The following is an 18,297-nucleotide window of genomic DNA, read 5'->3' as shown; positions in this document are numbered from 1 at the left end:
GAGTGTGTGGAGATTTTCACTCAAGCATAATCTCCCCACCTTCTTCTTTATGTCCTTCTCCTCCATCATCAAGAGCTGTGCCCAGGAGAATAATGCAGAAATTTGTTTTCAGAAGCCATATTTTAGAGTGTAGTTTATTATTTAATAATCAAAATGAAAAATAATTTAATAATTTAATGTCCACTTGTATGCAAGTAGTAAGTTGGCTTGAGTAGTGTACTTTTAAATTAATACTTACGGTTTTAGGAGAAGTATAAAGCATATTTAAAACAATGCTCATGCTTTTATAAGAAGGATCAATTTACTCACAAGCTTTCTTCACAGATTTTAGTTTGGTAGGATTTTCTTTTCCAGGTTCTTCCTAGAATTTCTTAGATATATTACAGTAACCTCTATGATTGATTTAAACTTTATTCTTCAGTTTCCTTAAAAATATTTGTATTTGTTGTTAATTATCATAAGCTTAGTGACAAAATTAGAAAACCCCTATTAATCCTACTTTCTACATGGTCAAATTTATTGGGTAATCCATAAGTTCTTCTTTTTTTTTTTCTTGAAGATGTCCCTTCTTGAATTTTACATACTCTTGTTATTATAATCTGACCTGGGAAGTCACTAGACCTGCTACACAAAGATTTTCCTGGGCATTCTCTTTCCCACAGTCCTCTGCTTGATTCCATGTCTATTTAATGTGAGTTCCTTCTGACTTCCAGACATATACTACTTTTAATCTCTGTTTCATATATCAGGCTTTCCTTTACTCTCTGGGAATCCTTGGCTGGCCATTCATTTCAAAGTGAGCATTCAAGAATGAACTGATTGGATGCTATGTTTTCTGTGGGTGGTCCTGTCAACTAGTTAGCTTCAATAGGCTGAAAGTAGGTAAATGAAAACACTTTTTGAAAAAATATAGATTCTTTAGTTATCTGGAGGACTTTTCTCTGAGACTGCTTAGCTTCTGCAGAAAATAACTCCAGTCTATTGTGTTAGAGGGATAACCCTGACTATTAGTGTTATGGGAGCAGGGAAGAAGAGGAGAGTTCGTGTGTTTGTGTGTGTGTGTGTGTGTGTGTGTGTGTATGTGTGTGTGTCTATGTGTCTGTGTGTGAAAGAGAGAGAGAGAGACTGTTCAGAACTCAGACTTTTCTGCAACATGGGCAGGACTGGAGGAGATAATGCTAAGCGAAATAAGTCAAGCAGAGAAAGACAATTATCATATAGTTTCACTCATTTATGGAACATAAGAAGTAGGAAGATCTGTAGGAGAAGAAAGGGAAGAAGAAAGGGGGGGTAAACAGAAGGGGGAATGAACCATGAGAGACTATGGACTCTGGGAAACAAACTGAGGGCTTCAGAGGGGGAGGGGGAATGGGATAGGCTGGTGATGGGTAGTAAGGAGGGCACGTATTGCATGGTGCACTGGTGTTATATGCAAGTAATGAATCATGGAACTTTACATCAAAAACTAGGGATGTACTGTATGGTGACTAACATAATATAATAAAAAAATATTGTTATTAATAAAAAAGAACTCAGACTTTTCTTTAATACCTCTCATCAGTCTGGCACTTCCTCTCCACCCTCCATTATGTCTGGATCTTGACTCTGGAATCTCTCCAGTTTACCTTTTCTGGGTCCAACTTCCTGTTTCCTGCTGTTTGAGGAAGTTATAGTGACCTGGCTGCACAGGGTGGGAGAGGACTTGGCCGCCTACCCCTTCTTAATACAGGCCTTCAAAGAAGCTTCCAACTTTTAACTCACACTTCACCCCCACTTGTCCCTTTTTGTATATTTAGCCCTTCTTATTCTGGAGTGTTCTTGGTGTTTTGTGGATACTAAGATTCTTACTTATTCTACCTTAAATTATTTGCCTACTTCTGTTCATTTTTTCACCTAAAAACAAGTTGAAATTTTTCATCTGCTTATCTTCATCCAGTTCATTGTCTATATTTAAATAGTCTATACTTAGAAAATTTTCCTACTGATAATTTAGTAAAGTGTAAGAAGGGAGAAGACGACTTTAAATCACCATTTTCCAATATCCATTGTTAAACTGATTTTTTAAAGAAGATTTTAGCATTATTTACTGAGGAGAGTAATTGTGCCCTGCTTATGTATGCAGTCTGACCACCCAGTATTACAATATGATGTCATGTTTATGAATGCTCAGAATCGAAGAGACTGTCTTGTCTACTCCCAGCCAGTGCTGGGTCTCCTCCCTGTCTCCTTGCAGGGCAGATCCTCAGCCTCTGTGACTATGCTTCCAATGAAAGAGGGGGCATTTGTTTGAAAGAGAGGATTTCAAGACAATGTTGTTGATTTTAACTGTAAAAAATTTTTTCTTTTTCAAACAAAAGACAGAGAAATGCAATGCTTAAAAACAAACTGTTGAAGGAATGTGGAGGGAGAGGACACCAGCCTGCTTAGCCTCCATTCACCTCCATCTGCTGCCCTCAGCCCCATCCAGGGAACAGCAGGAGCAAGGTCTTAGAACCACTGCCTCCCAGAGCTAGCAATTTCTTTGTTGACTTCTCTTGTCAGACTGAGCTTTATATCGCTGCCAGAGTTAGTAAATAACTGAAAGTTGCTGCCATGCATTCATGTCAGTTTCAAGGACCTGGAAGAAAGGTGACTTCAGGATTATATTGTTTTTCCAGTTACCTCCTTTACAACTCCCCATTTATTTCTGCATATTGGAGATGAGAAACACCCTGCTATTACTGTAACTGAGAAATCTAGTCTGCACAGCTCTCCAAATGAATTTACCATTCATGAATCCTGAAAGCCACAAAATCTTGATTTAGGATGATGTCTTATTAGAAACCCTGGAATCAGAACTGATACAGCAATTTAGTATAATAATGATTTGAACTATTAATGAGTCAGAACTGTTTAAATCACAGAAGTGAATTTCATGAACCATGAGACATCCTTGAACTGTATATATCTTTCTGCACTCTCCACTCCATTTTGCTATGAAACCAAAACTGCTCTAAAAACTAAAGTCTTTGTATATATATATATATATATATATATATATATATATATATATATACACACTTTAGTTTTTAGAGCAGTTTTGGTTTCATAGCAAAATGGAGTGGAGAGTGCAGAGAGTTCCCATATTACCCCTGCCCCGACACATGCACAGTCTCCCCCTCTCTCTACATCACCCATGCCACACTGGTACATTTGTGAGAATTGATGAACCTACATTAACACAACATTATCACTCAAAATTTGTAGTTTACATTAGGATTCACTCTAGGTGTACATTGTATGAGTTTTAGCAAATGTAGGGGTCGCATATATCCACCATTGTAGTTTCATACAGAGTCGTTTCACTGTCCCAAAGGTCCTCTGTGCTCCACTTACTCATCCCTCCGTCCACCCTAACCTCTAGCAACCCCTGATCTTTACACTGTCTCCATAGTTTTTCATAGAATGTCATATATTTGGAATCATACAGAATGTAGCATTGTCAGCTTGGCTTCTTTCACTGAGTAATATGCACTTAAATTTTCTCCATGTCTTGTCAGGGCTTGGTAGCTCATTTCTTTTTAGTGCTAAATAATATTTCATTGTCTGGATGCAGCACAGATAAACCATATATTTTTGTATCTATGTTTACAGGTGACCAATCACCACTAAACTTAACTACTATATATATCATCTCCTGCATTCCGGTTATCGTCTTGGTCATTGTGGGATCCATTTGGCTTTGGAAAATCCGTTGCTGCAGGTATTGAGTGATGCTTTTTCTCCTTCAGCTTTATTGGGCTAGAAGGGGTCAGGTATATGGAACTGACAGGATAAAATTAATATGTTAACATCAACTCTAAAAGTGTCCTAAGACTTGGGCTACTCTAAATGACAAGAGGGATTTTGCTCAGTTACTTAGGCATGCAAGCGTAATGAATTAAGCCATTTAGAGCAAGATCTTGGTAGAGACAGATGCTAATTTTCTATTTGGGTAAAGGCACATATTGCATGGAGCACTGGGTGTTATATGCCAACAACGAATCATGGAATGCTACATCAAAAGCTAATGATGTATTGTATGGTGACTAACATGACATAAAATAATAAAAGAAGAATTACAGTAATTCATTTTATGTACCAAAAAGGATGTGTCACATTTATTCCATATGTCAGGCTTCTTTTGCACAAGTTCACTCCTCTCCCCATATCCAGAATTATCTCGTTTAGGTTATTAACTACAAGTAGCATTCTAATTTCTGGTAATTCCTTTTATTATGGCTTCTATAAAAAATGAACCACACTTGTCAATAATATACTGTTTTGTCTTCCCATTTTTAATTAAATAATGATGTTTTCTGAATTCACTCCAGCTTATTTTTATTTTTGCAGAAAATGCAAATTAAGAAAAACAGAAGCTACTTCAGGTGTTGAAGAGGTAAGATAACATTAAAAAGAATATTTGCAAAACTTTAAGCTTCAGCATCAAAATATAGCCATGCAATTTGTAATTTGCATCAATATTAATATTTTAATTAAAAAGCAAAAATTCTAATTTCATAATGCTAATTCTCAGATGTACTTATTTTGTTAATTATCCACCTTGTACTATTCATACACATTCCGAACCATATTGCCATTTCAAGAACTGTATCTTACAAAACACATAATGCTTGCCAAATTTGGACTGTAATGTTTGGAGAAACTGAATTGGTCTTTTCTCCCCCATGAAACCATCTCCAATTCTTGACTTCTCTTTCTCTACACCATCATCATTTCCCTCCTACCTGAGCTTAAATCCTCTCCTGCTACATTATCTCATAACCAGTAGCTTACCAAGTCTTTGACCCTCTCCTTTGAAATACCTCTCATGTTACTTCATTCTTCTCCATTCCAACTGTCATTCAAACTTTATCATAATCTCATACTGAGACATAAATAATCAATAAAATTTTTTCACAAAATAATAGAAAACAGTCTTTCTTTTTATGTCCATGTAAGCCCAGAGTCACAAATATAAACACTCTTGTACGTACTGAAGGTGGGGGCAACTGTGAGAAAAATGTAGGTAGTTGATGACTTCTGGCTTTTTAAAATCCATTTTGACTTTGAGTTCTTTCTTAGGAGGAAATGCAGCCCTATGCCAGCTACACAGAGAAGAACAATCCACTCTATGATACTGTGACCTAGTGAAGAGGTCTCAGGTGTTAAAAGTGAAGTTGATGGGCTGTGTCTCCATACTTCATAAGTTATCGGAATCTAGCAGCAGAACACATGAATAAAGATACAGCAGAGCTACTATTTTGATTTTCTTAGAGTTCTAGTAGGAAAACCTGTTTTGGAATTAGCTTTTCAAGGATTCTGAGAAGATAGAGTTTTTTAAAGTGTTTGCATAAATATCCTTATATAATTGAAATTTTAGAATGTTAGCTGGTATTAGCTAGTTCTCTGAAGAACTGATGTTATTACAAAGACAGCAAATGCTCATGATAAAATATTCAAATTGTTTAGTATAGTAGATAATGAAAACTGAGTTTCCTCAAGAAAGAACTCTGCAGAAGGAACAATCTGATATGTATTTTTTCAGAAAATTTTATGTACATACATCTGTACACCCAAGGTATGGGTGTACATCCATAAGCCTATTTACATATACATATATACACATACGCTTGTCAAGACATAAATGGGAACATATCATGATGCTCTTCTGCACTTATTGAAAGCTAGTAATATGATAGGTCTTGGAGATCTTTTATATCAATACAAGCAGAGCTACCTCATTCTTTTTAATGGTTATAAAATTCCATTATATGGTCATGTCATAATTTAATTAACTACAGTCCTAGTGATAGACATTTAGATTACTTTAAGTTTTATTTGTTTGTTTTGGTATTATAAACATACCACATAGAATGTTTCTTGTGGACAGATCTTTTTGTATTTAAGTATATTTATAGAATAATTTCCCTGAGTAGAATTTCAGGTCAAAAGGGCTTGTGCACTTTTTTTATTGATTGATATGTCAAATTGTATCAATTTATATTCCCTTCAACCATGTTTGAATGTGCCTTTCCATATATTATTATTTTAATATCTGCAAGATTCCCACTTCTTGTTTTTAATCAACCAGTTAACTGATGTGTTGTAAGATTATAATAAAAACTACACTATTTGACAAAACTGGATTTATGTTTTTCTGTCATGTTGATGAGAAAGCAGGAAGAGAGAGGGAACACATGTGAGGGATTACTTTCTGAACTCGTATCTCAATGGAGATTGATAGCTACTGCCTAACAGTTTTTGCAGATGTGATAAATTGAAATTGTGTATTTTTATGGTGTACATTTTATTTTGAGGTATTTAGCAAATAACAGATGTTCATTGAGTATATAAGCAGCTAAATATGCGTTATGAGGAACTTGGGTATCCATAAAATATGGTCTCTGTGCTAAGAGAATGGCCAAGGGATGATATGACCCTTCCCCTCAATTTTTCTGTGGAATGCAGTATTAAGAATGTGTATATTAATTGTTTTTAATCTTATGAAAAATATATCTTATTTATAAAAATTTATGAAAAAAAAGTCTGCTTCTCCATAGCAGGAAAAACATTAAAAATTTTCATCATTGTAGAAATTAAAAGAAAATCCATTCATTCTTCAATTCTACTATGTAAAACTTTTAAGACAGCTCTTTTGTCACTGTTTTCCCTTCTCTGGATATTTTGGCTACACTAGGCTTTATCATTAAAAAGAATCTTAGTTTCTTTTGGAGGTGAACTAATCTAATCACATTTAGCACATGATTTTGACCAAACCATTTCGACACCATTTGTCTACACCCCCAAAACAGTCCATTAAGTTTCCCCATATAAATATTACCAAGCAGTGTGAACAATAGACATCAAACCCTGTCCTTGACCTTTCCTTTGTTCCTCATCCATCCCTGGGTGGGACGAGGCTCACAGTTAACTGGGTTCAAATATATCTGTTTACAATGAATCGTGGAACACTACATCAAAAACTAACGATGTACTGTATGGTGACTAACATAACATAATAAAAATGTCTAAAAAAATATCTGTTTAGGGGCGCCTGGGTGGCGCAGTCATTAAGCGTCTGCCTTTGGCTCAGGGTGTGATCCCGGCGTTCTGGGATCGAGCCCCACATCAGGCTCCTCTGCTATGAGTCTGCTTCTTCCTCTCCCACTCCCCCTGCTTGTGTTCCCTCTCTCGCTGGCTGTCCCTATCTCTTCAAAAAAATAAAAATAAAATCTTCAAAAAAAATATCTGTTTTAATATTACTGAAAAACAAAAAAAAGCAAAATTGTGTTTACATCATAACTTGATAATTTACGTCAAAACAGCCATGTAGATGACACCTTAAAGATTTCAAAATAGTTTATAAATGTCAAATGATGATGTACAGGAAATAAATGTATTAAAATCTTCCACTATAGGGGTGCTAAATGTGGTCAAACATGAGAATCATATGGGGAAATAAAAAATTATATAGATTACCCAAATCCATTTTTGATCTGTTGAATCAGAAAAATCTAGAAACTAAAACAGGTGTGTCAGGTCCTCCAGGAAGCAGAGGCTGAGATGGAGTTAGGAGCAGTAAAGTTTATTTGGGAGAGAGGGGTTATATGTGAGAAAGATTAAAGGGGCAGGAAGTAGGATAGGGGAGGGAAAACCTTTAGACCATGACACTGATCTGAATGAAACCTGTGTAAGGAAAGGGGAGGAAGCAGGATACAAGAGCCTCAGATCCAGACATAGAACTGCCAAAGTCTTGGCCAACCCAATGAGAAACCCTGGAGCAAAGATGGCTTCTAAGGGGACTCTTTCATGAGCAGAAGTGACAAAACCCTAATACCCCTTCATGCTTAGTCATTGTCTGGGAAGAGTATGGTCTCAACTTAAAAGCTGAACTGGATCCTGAAGGCCTTAACAACTGGAGGCCATCAGGTGATTGCCCTCCTTGCATGTGAATGGTAAGTTCTCTATTGATGGGAAATCTGAACCCCTTACCTCCTTGGCTGCCCAGTCCATCCTTTCACTGGTTAGTATTTGCCTGGTATGCAGTCATCTATCTGTCTTCAATACTCTGTGACATTTTATTTCGGGTACACCTTTTACAAAGAAACTACAGCTTTTTAATAGACAAGATATAGCGGATTTTTATGAACTCTGAAAATTTTAACTTTTAATAGGAGAATTTAAACCACATTTGTTGTGGTTACTTACAAATTTGGTCATATTTTTACAATCTTAATTTTTATATCTTGTTTAATATGCTTACTTTACATGCCCTGTTTTACTTTTTTCTTTACTCTGCTTTGCTAGATTGGCTAATATTTTTACTCTTTTCTCATAGTTTTATACTTGTGAACCATCAGCGCAATCAAGATAATGAACTTATCCATCACCTCCAAGTTTTCTTATTCTTCTTTAAAATCCTACCCCAAAACTCTTGCTCTCCCTCCACCCCCAGGTAACCACTGATCTGCTCTCTGTAACTATATTTCAGTTTGCATATTCTAGATTTTTGTATAAATGTGATTATACAATATGTACTCCCTTTTTTTGGTGGTAGAGAGTCCTGGTTTCTTTTACTGAGCATAATTACTTGAGATAAGTTCACACATTAATAGTTCATTATTTCTATTGCTAAATAGTATTCCATTGTATGAATACACCAGTTTGTATCTGTATGGAAACATTTGTTTTGTTTCCAATTTTATGCCATTACAAATAAAGCTGCAAACATTCTTGTGCAAGTATTTTTGTGGACATGAGCTATTTTCCTGGGTAAAAACTTGTAAAGGCTGTAGCTGTATCATACAGTATGTAGTCATTTAACTTTTAAAGAAATTGCTAAGGTGTTTTTTCTAAGTAGTTGTACTATTTTACATTCCTCCCACCAATGTCTGAGATTTCCTGTTCTTCCATGTTTTTTCAATACATGGTATGTTCAGTCTTTTTAATTTTAGACATTATAGTATATGTGTATTTCTTATTTTTTTAAAATTATTATTGAAGTACAGTTGACATACAGTGTTATATATTAATTATCTCTCATTGTGGTTTTAATGTGTATCTCCCTAAAGACTAATGATGACTGTCTTATCATATACTTACTTATCACTCATATATTTTCTTTGGTAAGTGTTGAAATGTTTTTCTCATTTAGAAAAACTGGGTAGTTTGTTTATTGAGAATTCTTTGTATATTCTGAGTATAAGTTCTATCATTCTCTTTGCAGTATTCACTGTCTTTTGAAAGGTGTTTTTGGTTTTGGTTGTTTGTTTTGGACATTTTTTTTATTTTGATGAATAATTTATTGACATTTTTCTTTTATGGACTATAGTTTTGGTATTGCATCTAAGAAATTTTTTTATATCCCAAAGGCTTATAGTGTTTTATTCTAGAAGTTTTATAGTTTGGGTTACACATTTAGGTCTATAATCCATTTTGATGGAATTTTTGTACGTGGTATGAGATATAGACTGAAGTTTTTTTCTTTTCTTCTTTCTTTCTTTCTTTCTTTCTTTCTTCCTTCCTTCCTTCCTTCCTTCCTTCCTTTCTTTCTTTCTTTCTTTCTTTCTTTCTTTCTTTCTTTCTTTCTTTCTTCTTTTTACATACTGATACTTATGTGCATATTCCAGCACACTAAATTACCTTTTATCTTTGTGGAAAATCATTTTGTATGGGCCTATTTATGGACTCTCTGTTCTGTTTTATTGAATTGTCTGTTGTTATGCCAATATCACACAGTCTTGTACCTTTGTAAGTCTTGAAATCAGGTAGTTTTAGCTCTCTGACTTTGTTCTTTTTCAAAGTTATTCGGCTACACTAGGTATTTTTCATTTCCATATGAATTTTACACTTAATTTGTCGATTTCTGCAAAAAAAGGCTTTTTTTGATTGTAACTGGATTATGTTGAAGTATATATCAATTTGAGGATAACTGCTATCTTAGCAATAATGATTTTTCCAGTCCATGAGCATAGTAGATCTCCCATTTATTCAGGCCTTTTTCCATTTCTCTCTGCAATGTTTTGTACTTTTTGTGTATAGCTTTTATACATCCTGGTCAGGCTTATCCCTAAATACTATATTTCATACTCTTTGATGCTATTGCAAATGGTATTATTTTTTAAATTTCAATTTCTAATTGTTCCTTGATATTATATAAAAATTCACTTGAGTTGATGGGGCGCCTGGGTGACTCAGTCCATTAAACATCTGCCTTCGACTCAGGGCATGATCTCAGGGTCCTGAGATAAAGCCCTGTGTTGACTCCCTGCTTAGCAGGGAGTCTGCTTCTCCATCTCCATCTGCCCTTCCTCCCCTCATGTTCTCTCTCCCTCTCCCTCAAATAAATAAATAAAATCTTTTAAAAAAATTCAGTTGCATTTACATATATTGTGTTGACCTTATGTATTCATCCAAATTGATAAATACACTTGGTGGTTCTAATTGTTTTTGAAGATTCTGTCAAATTGACTACGAAGATGACCATGACGTAGGTGAATGAAGACAGTTTCATTTCTTTCTTTCCAATGAGGATGGCTTTTATTTGTGTTACTTACTAAATAACTGTTTCTCTACTCACAACATTTCTAACACCAAGTGTGTGGATTTCAACACCAAGCAATTCTCCAATTCTCCGTGGACACCAACTGGATGACCTACAATTTCATCCAATTTTGAAATGATTATCCAGAATTAGCGCAGACCCCGCAGATTAAGGGATGAGTACCAGAGGACAGCGCCTACTTCAGAAGCCAAGTACAAGTGGTGGATCTCTAAGTTACTCACACTTCCCTTCAAGTTGGCTACAAATTGAGGGTTCACATAGACCTCTTTCCCCAGATTTGATAATTTGCTATAATGTCTCACAGTACTCAAGGAAACACTTTATTATTATTTCGGGTTTATTATACTGAATATTATAAAGGATACAAAGAAACAGCCAGATGAAGATGTATATAGGCCAGGTCTGAAAAGTTCCCAAGCATAGGAACTTTGTCCCCATGGAGTTTGGAGTGTGTCACCTTCCTGGCACATGGATGCATTCACCAAAGCAGAAGACTTCTGAACCCCTTTGTTTAGGGCTTTTACACTGGTTATATTATGTAGGCATGATGGTTAAATCATTGGCCCTGGAGGTCATAGGGTAGGCCTGAAGTTTCCAACCCTGATGTTGATTAGAAGTAGTGAAAGTGGACATTCTTGTCTTACAGTCTTGGGGGAGAGCATGCAGACTTTCACCATGAAATACAATGTTGGCTGCTGGGTTCTGTTTTTGTTTTATTTACAGATGCCCTTTATTGGGTAGAAGAGTGTTTCTTATAGTCCTCATTTCTCAAAGATTTAAACAGGAACAGATGTTTGATGTTGCAAGAAGTTTTTTTGGTGCTAACTGAGATGATCAAAATTTTTTCTTTTTTAGTTTTTAATATGATAATATTGATTTCTGCAAAATATTAAATCAGCTGGCATTCTTGGGTTAAATTCCACCTGGATATATGTATCATCCTTATTTCATATATTGTTAGATTCTATTTGCTAAAATTTTCCTTTGAATTTCTGCCTCTATGGTCACTACTTATCTGTTGTTTTCCAGTAATGTTTTCCCTTGTTTTATTGGGTATCAGAGTAACGCTGGTTTTATAGAAGGAGTTGGCACAGGGTTATGGACTGATGTTTGTATCCCTTCAAAATTCAATCCAATCCCCAATGTGATGTGTCAGGAGTCCACAGTTTTGGGTGGTAATTTCGGTTTAGATGAGATTATGAGGGATCCATGATACGATTAGTGTCCTTATAAAAAGAGGAAGAGAGACAAGAGCTCTCTCTCTACCACTAAGGACACAGTGAAAAAGTAGCTGTCTACAAGCCATAAAAGAGATCTTATCAGGAACCAAATTGGTCCGCACCTTGATCTTGGACCTCCCAGCCTCTTCAACTGTGAGGAAAAAATGTCTGCTGCTTAACCCATCCAGTCTGTGGTATTTTGTTATAGTAGCCTGAGCTGACTGAGATAGGAAGTAATCCCTCTTTTAATTACTTTAGAAGAATTTGTGTATATTTGGGAATATCTTTTAAAATGCTTGGCTTAAGGGAGTCCAATGTGCTTGGAATCTTCTTTTGTGAAGGTTTTAATTGCCATTTAGTTCAAATACATCATAAATTTTTTTAGATTGCTTCTTGACCTATGGATTATTTAAAAATGTGCTATTCAACTTTCAAATATTTGAGGATTTTTCAGATATCTTTCTACAATTGATTTCTAATATCACTCCTTTGTGGTCAGAGAACATATCTTGTATGGGTTGAGATCTTTCAAATTTATTGAGACATGATATGTGATTGAGATAGAGGACTAACTTGGTAAATGTTCCATGTGTACTTGAAAATAGTGTGTATTCTTCTGTTCTTTGGAGTGTTCAACAAATGTCAACTAGATTGAGTTGATAGTGTTGTTCAGATCTTCTATGTACTTGTTGATTGTCTGTGTACTTCTGTTGTTGAGAAGATATAGTAAAATCTCTGACTATGGTTGTAAATTTGTTTCTTTATCCTTGTAGTTCCATCAGTTTTTGCTTCACATATTTTGAAGCTCGGATATAAAGGGCACAAACCTTTAGGAATGCTACATACTTTTTATGAATTCACTACTTTATCATTATGAAATAAAGTTCTTTATCTCTGGTAATAATTTTTCCCTCAAATTTACCATGTCTGATATTCATACAGTCTCTCCAGATTTCTTTCAATTAGTGTTAGTACCATGTATCTTTCCCCATTATGTTCCTGTTAAATTATTTATCTTTATATTTAAAGTATGTTTCTTATAGGTAACATATAGTTGTATTGCTTTTTTTCCCTCCAGTTTGACCATCTTTGTTTTTAATTTCAAACTGAGACCATTTACATTTGATTATAGATATGCTTAGGTTGAAATCTATCAATATGCTTTTTGTTTTCTACTTTTCTTCATATTTTATTTCTTTTTTTTTCTTTTACATAGCTCACTTTATTATGAGAACATAGCATGTAGTACATGTGTTAATTGACTATCTATGTTATCGGTAACAGTAGGCTATTAGTAGTTAAGTTTTGGTAGAGTCAAAGTTACACGTGGATTTTCGACTGTGGGGTGCATGGGTGGCAGCGCCCCTAACTGCTGCTTTTTCAAGAGTCAGGTATATGTTTTTAGAGTCATTTGTTTTGTAGGATGGTCCTCAGTTTGGAATTTTGCAGTTTCCTCATGATTAACTTCAGATTAGTCACCTAGACAAATATGCTATGTTGGTGATGTTTTATCTTCCCCAGTATATCACATCAATAACACTCAGTATTGGTGGTGATAAGTTAGACCACTTAGGCAATACCTGCCAGAATTCTCCATTGTAAAGACACCCATTTCCTTGATAGTCAGTCATTTTGGGGATCCATTAGGTAATTCTTTTTTTTTTAATTTTATTATATTATGTTAATCACCATACAGTACATCACCAGTTTCCGATGTAAAGTTTGATGCTTCATTAGTTGCGTATAACACCCAGTGCACCATGCAATACGTGCTCTCCTTACTACCCATCACCAGTCTATCCCATTCCCCCACCCCCTCCCCTCTGAAGTCTTCAGTTTGTTTCTCATAGTCCATAGTCTCTCATGTTTCATTCCCCCTTCTGATTACCCCCCTTTTCTTTATCCCTTTCTTCCCCTACCGATCCTCCTAGTTCTTATGTTCCATAGATGAGAGAAATCATATGATAATTGTCTTTCTCTGCTTGACTTATTTCACTTAGCATTATCTCCTCCAGTGCCGTCCATGTTGCAGCAAATGTTGAGAATTCGTTCTTTCTGATAGCTGAGTAATATTCCATTGTATATATGGACCACAGCTTCTTAATCCAGTCATCTGTTGAAGGGCATCTCGGCTCCTTCCATGATTTGGCTATTGTGGACAATGCAGCTATGAACATTGGGGTGCATATGGCCCTTCTCTTTACTACGTCTGTATCTTTGGGGTAAACACCCAGTAGTGCAATGGCTGGGTCATAGGGTAGTTCAATTTTTAACTTTTTAAGGGACCTCCACACTGTTTTCCAGAGTGGCTGTACCAACTTGCATTCCCACCAACAATGTAGGAGGGATCCCCTTTCTCCACATCCTCTCCAACAATTGTTGTTTCTTGCCTTGTCTATCTTTGCCATTCTAACTGGCGTAAGGTGGTATCTCAGTGTGGTTTTGATTTGAATTTCCCTGATGGCTAATGATTTTGAACATTTTTTCATGTGTCTGTTAGCCATTTGTATGTCTTCATTGGAAAAGTGTCTGTTCATATCTTCTGCCCATTTTATGATTTGTTTATTTGTTTCTCGTGTATTGAGTTTGAGAAGTTCTTTGTAGATCTTGGATACCAGTCCTTTATCTGTGGTGTCCTTTGCAAATATATTCTCCCATTCCGTGGGCTGTCTCTTAGTTTTTTTGACTGTTTCCTTGGCTGTGCAGAAGCTCTTTATCCTGATAAAGTCCCATAAGTTCATTTTATCTTTTATTTCTCTTGCCTTTGGAGATGTGTCGTGAAAAAGGTTGCTCTGGCCGATGTCATAGAAGTTGTTGCCTATGTTCTCCTCTAGAATTTTGATGGATTCCTGTCTCACATTGAGGTCTTTCATCCATTTGGAGTTTATTTTTGTGTATGGTGTGAGAGAGTGGTCAAGTTTCATTCTTTTGCATGTAGCTGTCCAATTTTCCCAGCACCATTTATTGAAGAGACTGTCTTTTTTCCACCGGATGTTTTTTCCTGCTTTATCAAAGATTAGTTGCCCAAAGAGCCGAGGGTCCATTTCTGGGTTCTCTATTCTGTTCCATTGGTCGATGTGTCTGTTTTTGTGCCAGTACCATGCTGTCTTTGTGATCACAGCTTTGTAGTACAGCTCGAAATCCGGCATTGTGATGCCCCCAGCTTTGTTTTTCCTTTTCAACAGTTCCTTGGAGATTCGGGGCCTTTTCTGGTTCCATACAAATTTAAGGACTATTTGTTCCAGTTCTTTGAAAAATGTCCTCGGTATTTTGATCGGGATAGCATTGAAAGTGTAGATTGCTCTGGGTAGTATGGACATTTTAACTATGTTAATTCTTCCAATCCATGAGCATGGAATATTTTTCCATCTTTTTATGTCTTCCTCAATATCTTTCAAAAGTGATCTATAGTTTCTAGCATATAGGTCCTTTACGTCTCTGGTTAAGTTAATTCCAAGGTAACGCATGGTTTTTGGTGTTATTGTAAATGGGATGGATTCCCTAATTTCTCTTTCTTCAGTCTCGTTATTCGTGTATAGAAATGCAACTGATTTCTGGGCATTGATTTTGTATCCTGCCACCTTACTGAATTGTTCTATAACTTCTAATAGTTTGGGAGTGGATTCCTTTGGGTTTTCCATATAGAGTATCATGTCATCTGCAAAGAGAGACAGTTTGACTTCTTCTTTGCCGATTTGGATACCTTTGATCCCTTTTTGTCTTCTGATTGCTGTTGCAAGGACTTCTAGTACTATGTTGAATAATAGTGGCGAGAGTGGGCATCCTTGTCGTGTTCCTGATCTTAAGGGAAAGGCTTCCAGCTTTTCCCCATTGAGAATAATGCTTGCAGTAGGCTTTTCATAGATGGCTTTTATGAGATTGAGAAATGTACCCTCTATTCCTACACTCTGAAGGGTTTTAATCAGGAAAGGATGCTGTATTTTGTCAAATGCTTTTTCTGCATCAATTGAGAGGATCATATGGTTCTTGAGTCTTTTCTTGTTGATATGATGTATCACATTGATTGATTTGCGAGTGTTGAACCATGCTTGCATCCCAGGTATGAATCCCACTTGGTCATGATGGATAATCCTTTTAATGTACTGTTGGATTCTATTAGCAAGGATCTTGTTGAGGATTTTGGCATCCATATTCATTAGAGAAATCGGTCTGTAATTCTCCTTTTTGAGGGGGTCTTTGCCTGGTTTGGGGATCAAGGTAATATTAGCCTCATAGAATGAGTTTGGTAGCTTTCCTTCTGTTTCTATTTTTTGAAATAGCTTTAGGAGAATAGGTATTATTTCTTCTTTGAATGTTTGGTAGAATTCCCCAGGAAAACCGTCTGGGCCTGGAGTTTTATTATTTGGAAGGTTGTTTATCACTGACTCAATTTCTTCATAGTTAATTGGCCTATTTAAGAAATCTATTTCTTCCTGTTTCAGTCTTGGTAGTTTATAGGTTTCCAGGAAGGCCTCCATCTCTTCCAGATTGTTTAGTTTTTTGGCATATAGCTGTTGATAAAAGTTTCTAATAATCCTTGCAATTTCAATGGTGCTGGTCGTGACCTCTCCCTTTTCAGTCATAATTTTAATAATCTCAGTCCTTTCTCTTTGTTTTTGGACAAGTTTTGCCAGTGGTCTATCAATTTTATGGATTCTCTCAAAGAACCAGCTTCTAGTCCTGTTGATCTGCTCTACTGTGGTTCTGGTCTCTAATTCATTGATTTCTGCTCTAATCTTGGTCAACTCCTTCCTTGTCAGTGGGTTAGGCCTGTCCCTCTGTTGCTGTTCCAGTTTCTTGAGGTGAGAATATAGAAACTGCATTTTAGATTTTTCTATTCTTTTGAGTGAGGCTTGGATGGCTATGTATTTCCCCCTTAGGACTGCCTTTGCAGTATCCCATAGGTTTTGGACCGTTGTGTATTCATTCTCGTTGGTCTCCATAAATTGTTTAATTTGTTTTTTGATTTCCTGGTTTATCGAGTCATTCTTGAGCAGGATGGTTCTTAGCCTCCAAGTGTTTGAGTTTCTTCCAGGTTTTTCCTTGTGGTTGAGTTCCAATTTCAGAGCGTTGTGGTCTGAGAATATGCAGGGGATAATTTCAATCTTTTGGTATTGGCTGAGACCTGTTTTGTGTCCCAGAGCATGATCTATTCTTGAGAATGTTCCATGGGCATTTGAATAGAATGAGTATTCTTTGGTTCTGGGGTGTAGTGTTCTATATATATCTATGAGGTCCAACTCGTCGAGTATGGCATTCAAAGCCTTTGATTCTTTGCTTAGTTTTTGCCAGGGTGTTCTGTCTATTTCTGATAGTGGGGTGTTGAGGTCCCCTACTATTACTGTGTTCTTATCTATATGTCTCTTTATTTTGGTTAAGAGTTGGCTTGTGTATCTTGCTGCTCCCCTGTTGGGGGCATATATATTAATAATTGTCATATCCACTTGTTGAATACTTCCTTTAAGAATAATATAGTGCCCTTCTGTATCTCTCTCTATGGCCTCTAGTTTAAAATCCAGTCTATCTGATATGAGAATTGCTACTCCAGCTTTCTTTTGAGGTCCATTTGCGTGGAAGATGGTACTCCATCCCCTTACTCTAAGTCTGAATGCATCTTTGGGTTCAAAATGAGTCTCTTGTAGACAGCAAATGGATGGGTCATGTCTTTTTATCCAATCTGCAACCCTGTGGCGTTTTATGGGAGAGTTTAAGCCATTTAGATTGATAGAGATTATTGACAGATATGATTTTAATGATGCCATTTCTCTTTAAAGTCTTTGTATCGGTTGTGACTTGCTGCTCTGTATCACTCTTGGGGCCTTTTTACCTTTATAGAGCCCCCCTTAATATCTCCTGTAGGGCTGGTTTCGTGGTTACGAAATTGGTTAATGATTGGCGATTTTGGAACGTCTTTATTTCTCCATCAATTCTGAATGACAGCTTTGCTGGATAAAGGATCCTTGGCTGCATGTTTTTCTCTGAAAGAGCTTTAAAAATGCCCCCCCAAGCCTTTCTCTCATTCCAGGTCTCTGTAGACAGGTCTGACGTAATCCTGATACCTTTGCCTTGGTACGTGAGAAATTTCTTTGCCCTGGCCGCTTTCAATACTGTATCCTTGGATCTAATATTTGCGAATTGCACTATGACATGCCGTGGCGTAGGTTTGTCCTGGTTGAGCTTGGATGGGGTCCTCTCTGCCTCTTGGACACGAATGCTTGTTTCCCTTGCTAGATTAGGGAAGTTTTCAGCTACAATTTGTTCAAATATCTCTTCTAGACCTCTGTTTTTCTCCACCCCTTCAGGGATGCCGATGATTCTGACATTGGATCGTTTCATAGAGTCAGTAATCTCCCGTAATCTACATTCGTGGGCGTGGATTTTTTTAAGACCAGCTTCTATTTTCGTTTTTTCTTCTACTAACCCATCCTCCAATTCGCTAACGCGTTCCTCTGCCTCGGTGACCCTGGCCGTCAGAGCCTCTAGTTTTGACTG

At 36.4% G+C, this 18,297-nt stretch overlaps 2 protein-coding genes across 3 annotated transcripts in view; both read left to right on the top strand.

Moving 5' to 3' along the window:
* LOC100474025 (cell surface glycoprotein CD200 receptor 1) overlaps positions 1-18,297 on the top strand; it is a 73,104-nt gene that overhangs the window by 22,294 nt on the left and 32,513 nt on the right. The window lies entirely within an intron of this gene.
* On the top strand, positions 3,564-6,162 carry LOC109488330 (cell surface glycoprotein CD200 receptor 1). Its single transcript, XM_034658529.1, has 3 exons — positions 3,564-3,742; positions 4,372-4,417; positions 5,104-6,162. Exons 1-3 carry the CDS (start codon positions 3,624-3,626, stop codon positions 5,167-5,169), a joined length of 231 nt encoding a protein of 76 aa, XP_034514420.1. The 5' UTR covers positions 3,564-3,623; the 3' UTR covers positions 5,170-6,162.

Source organism: Ailuropoda melanoleuca, chromosome 1, assembly GCF_002007445.2.
Source record: "Ailuropoda melanoleuca isolate Jingjing chromosome 1, ASM200744v2, whole genome shotgun sequence".
NCBI lineage: Eukaryota > Metazoa > Chordata > Mammalia > Carnivora > Ursidae > Ailuropoda > Ailuropoda melanoleuca.
This window is presented reverse-complemented; position numbering and strand designations above follow the sequence as displayed.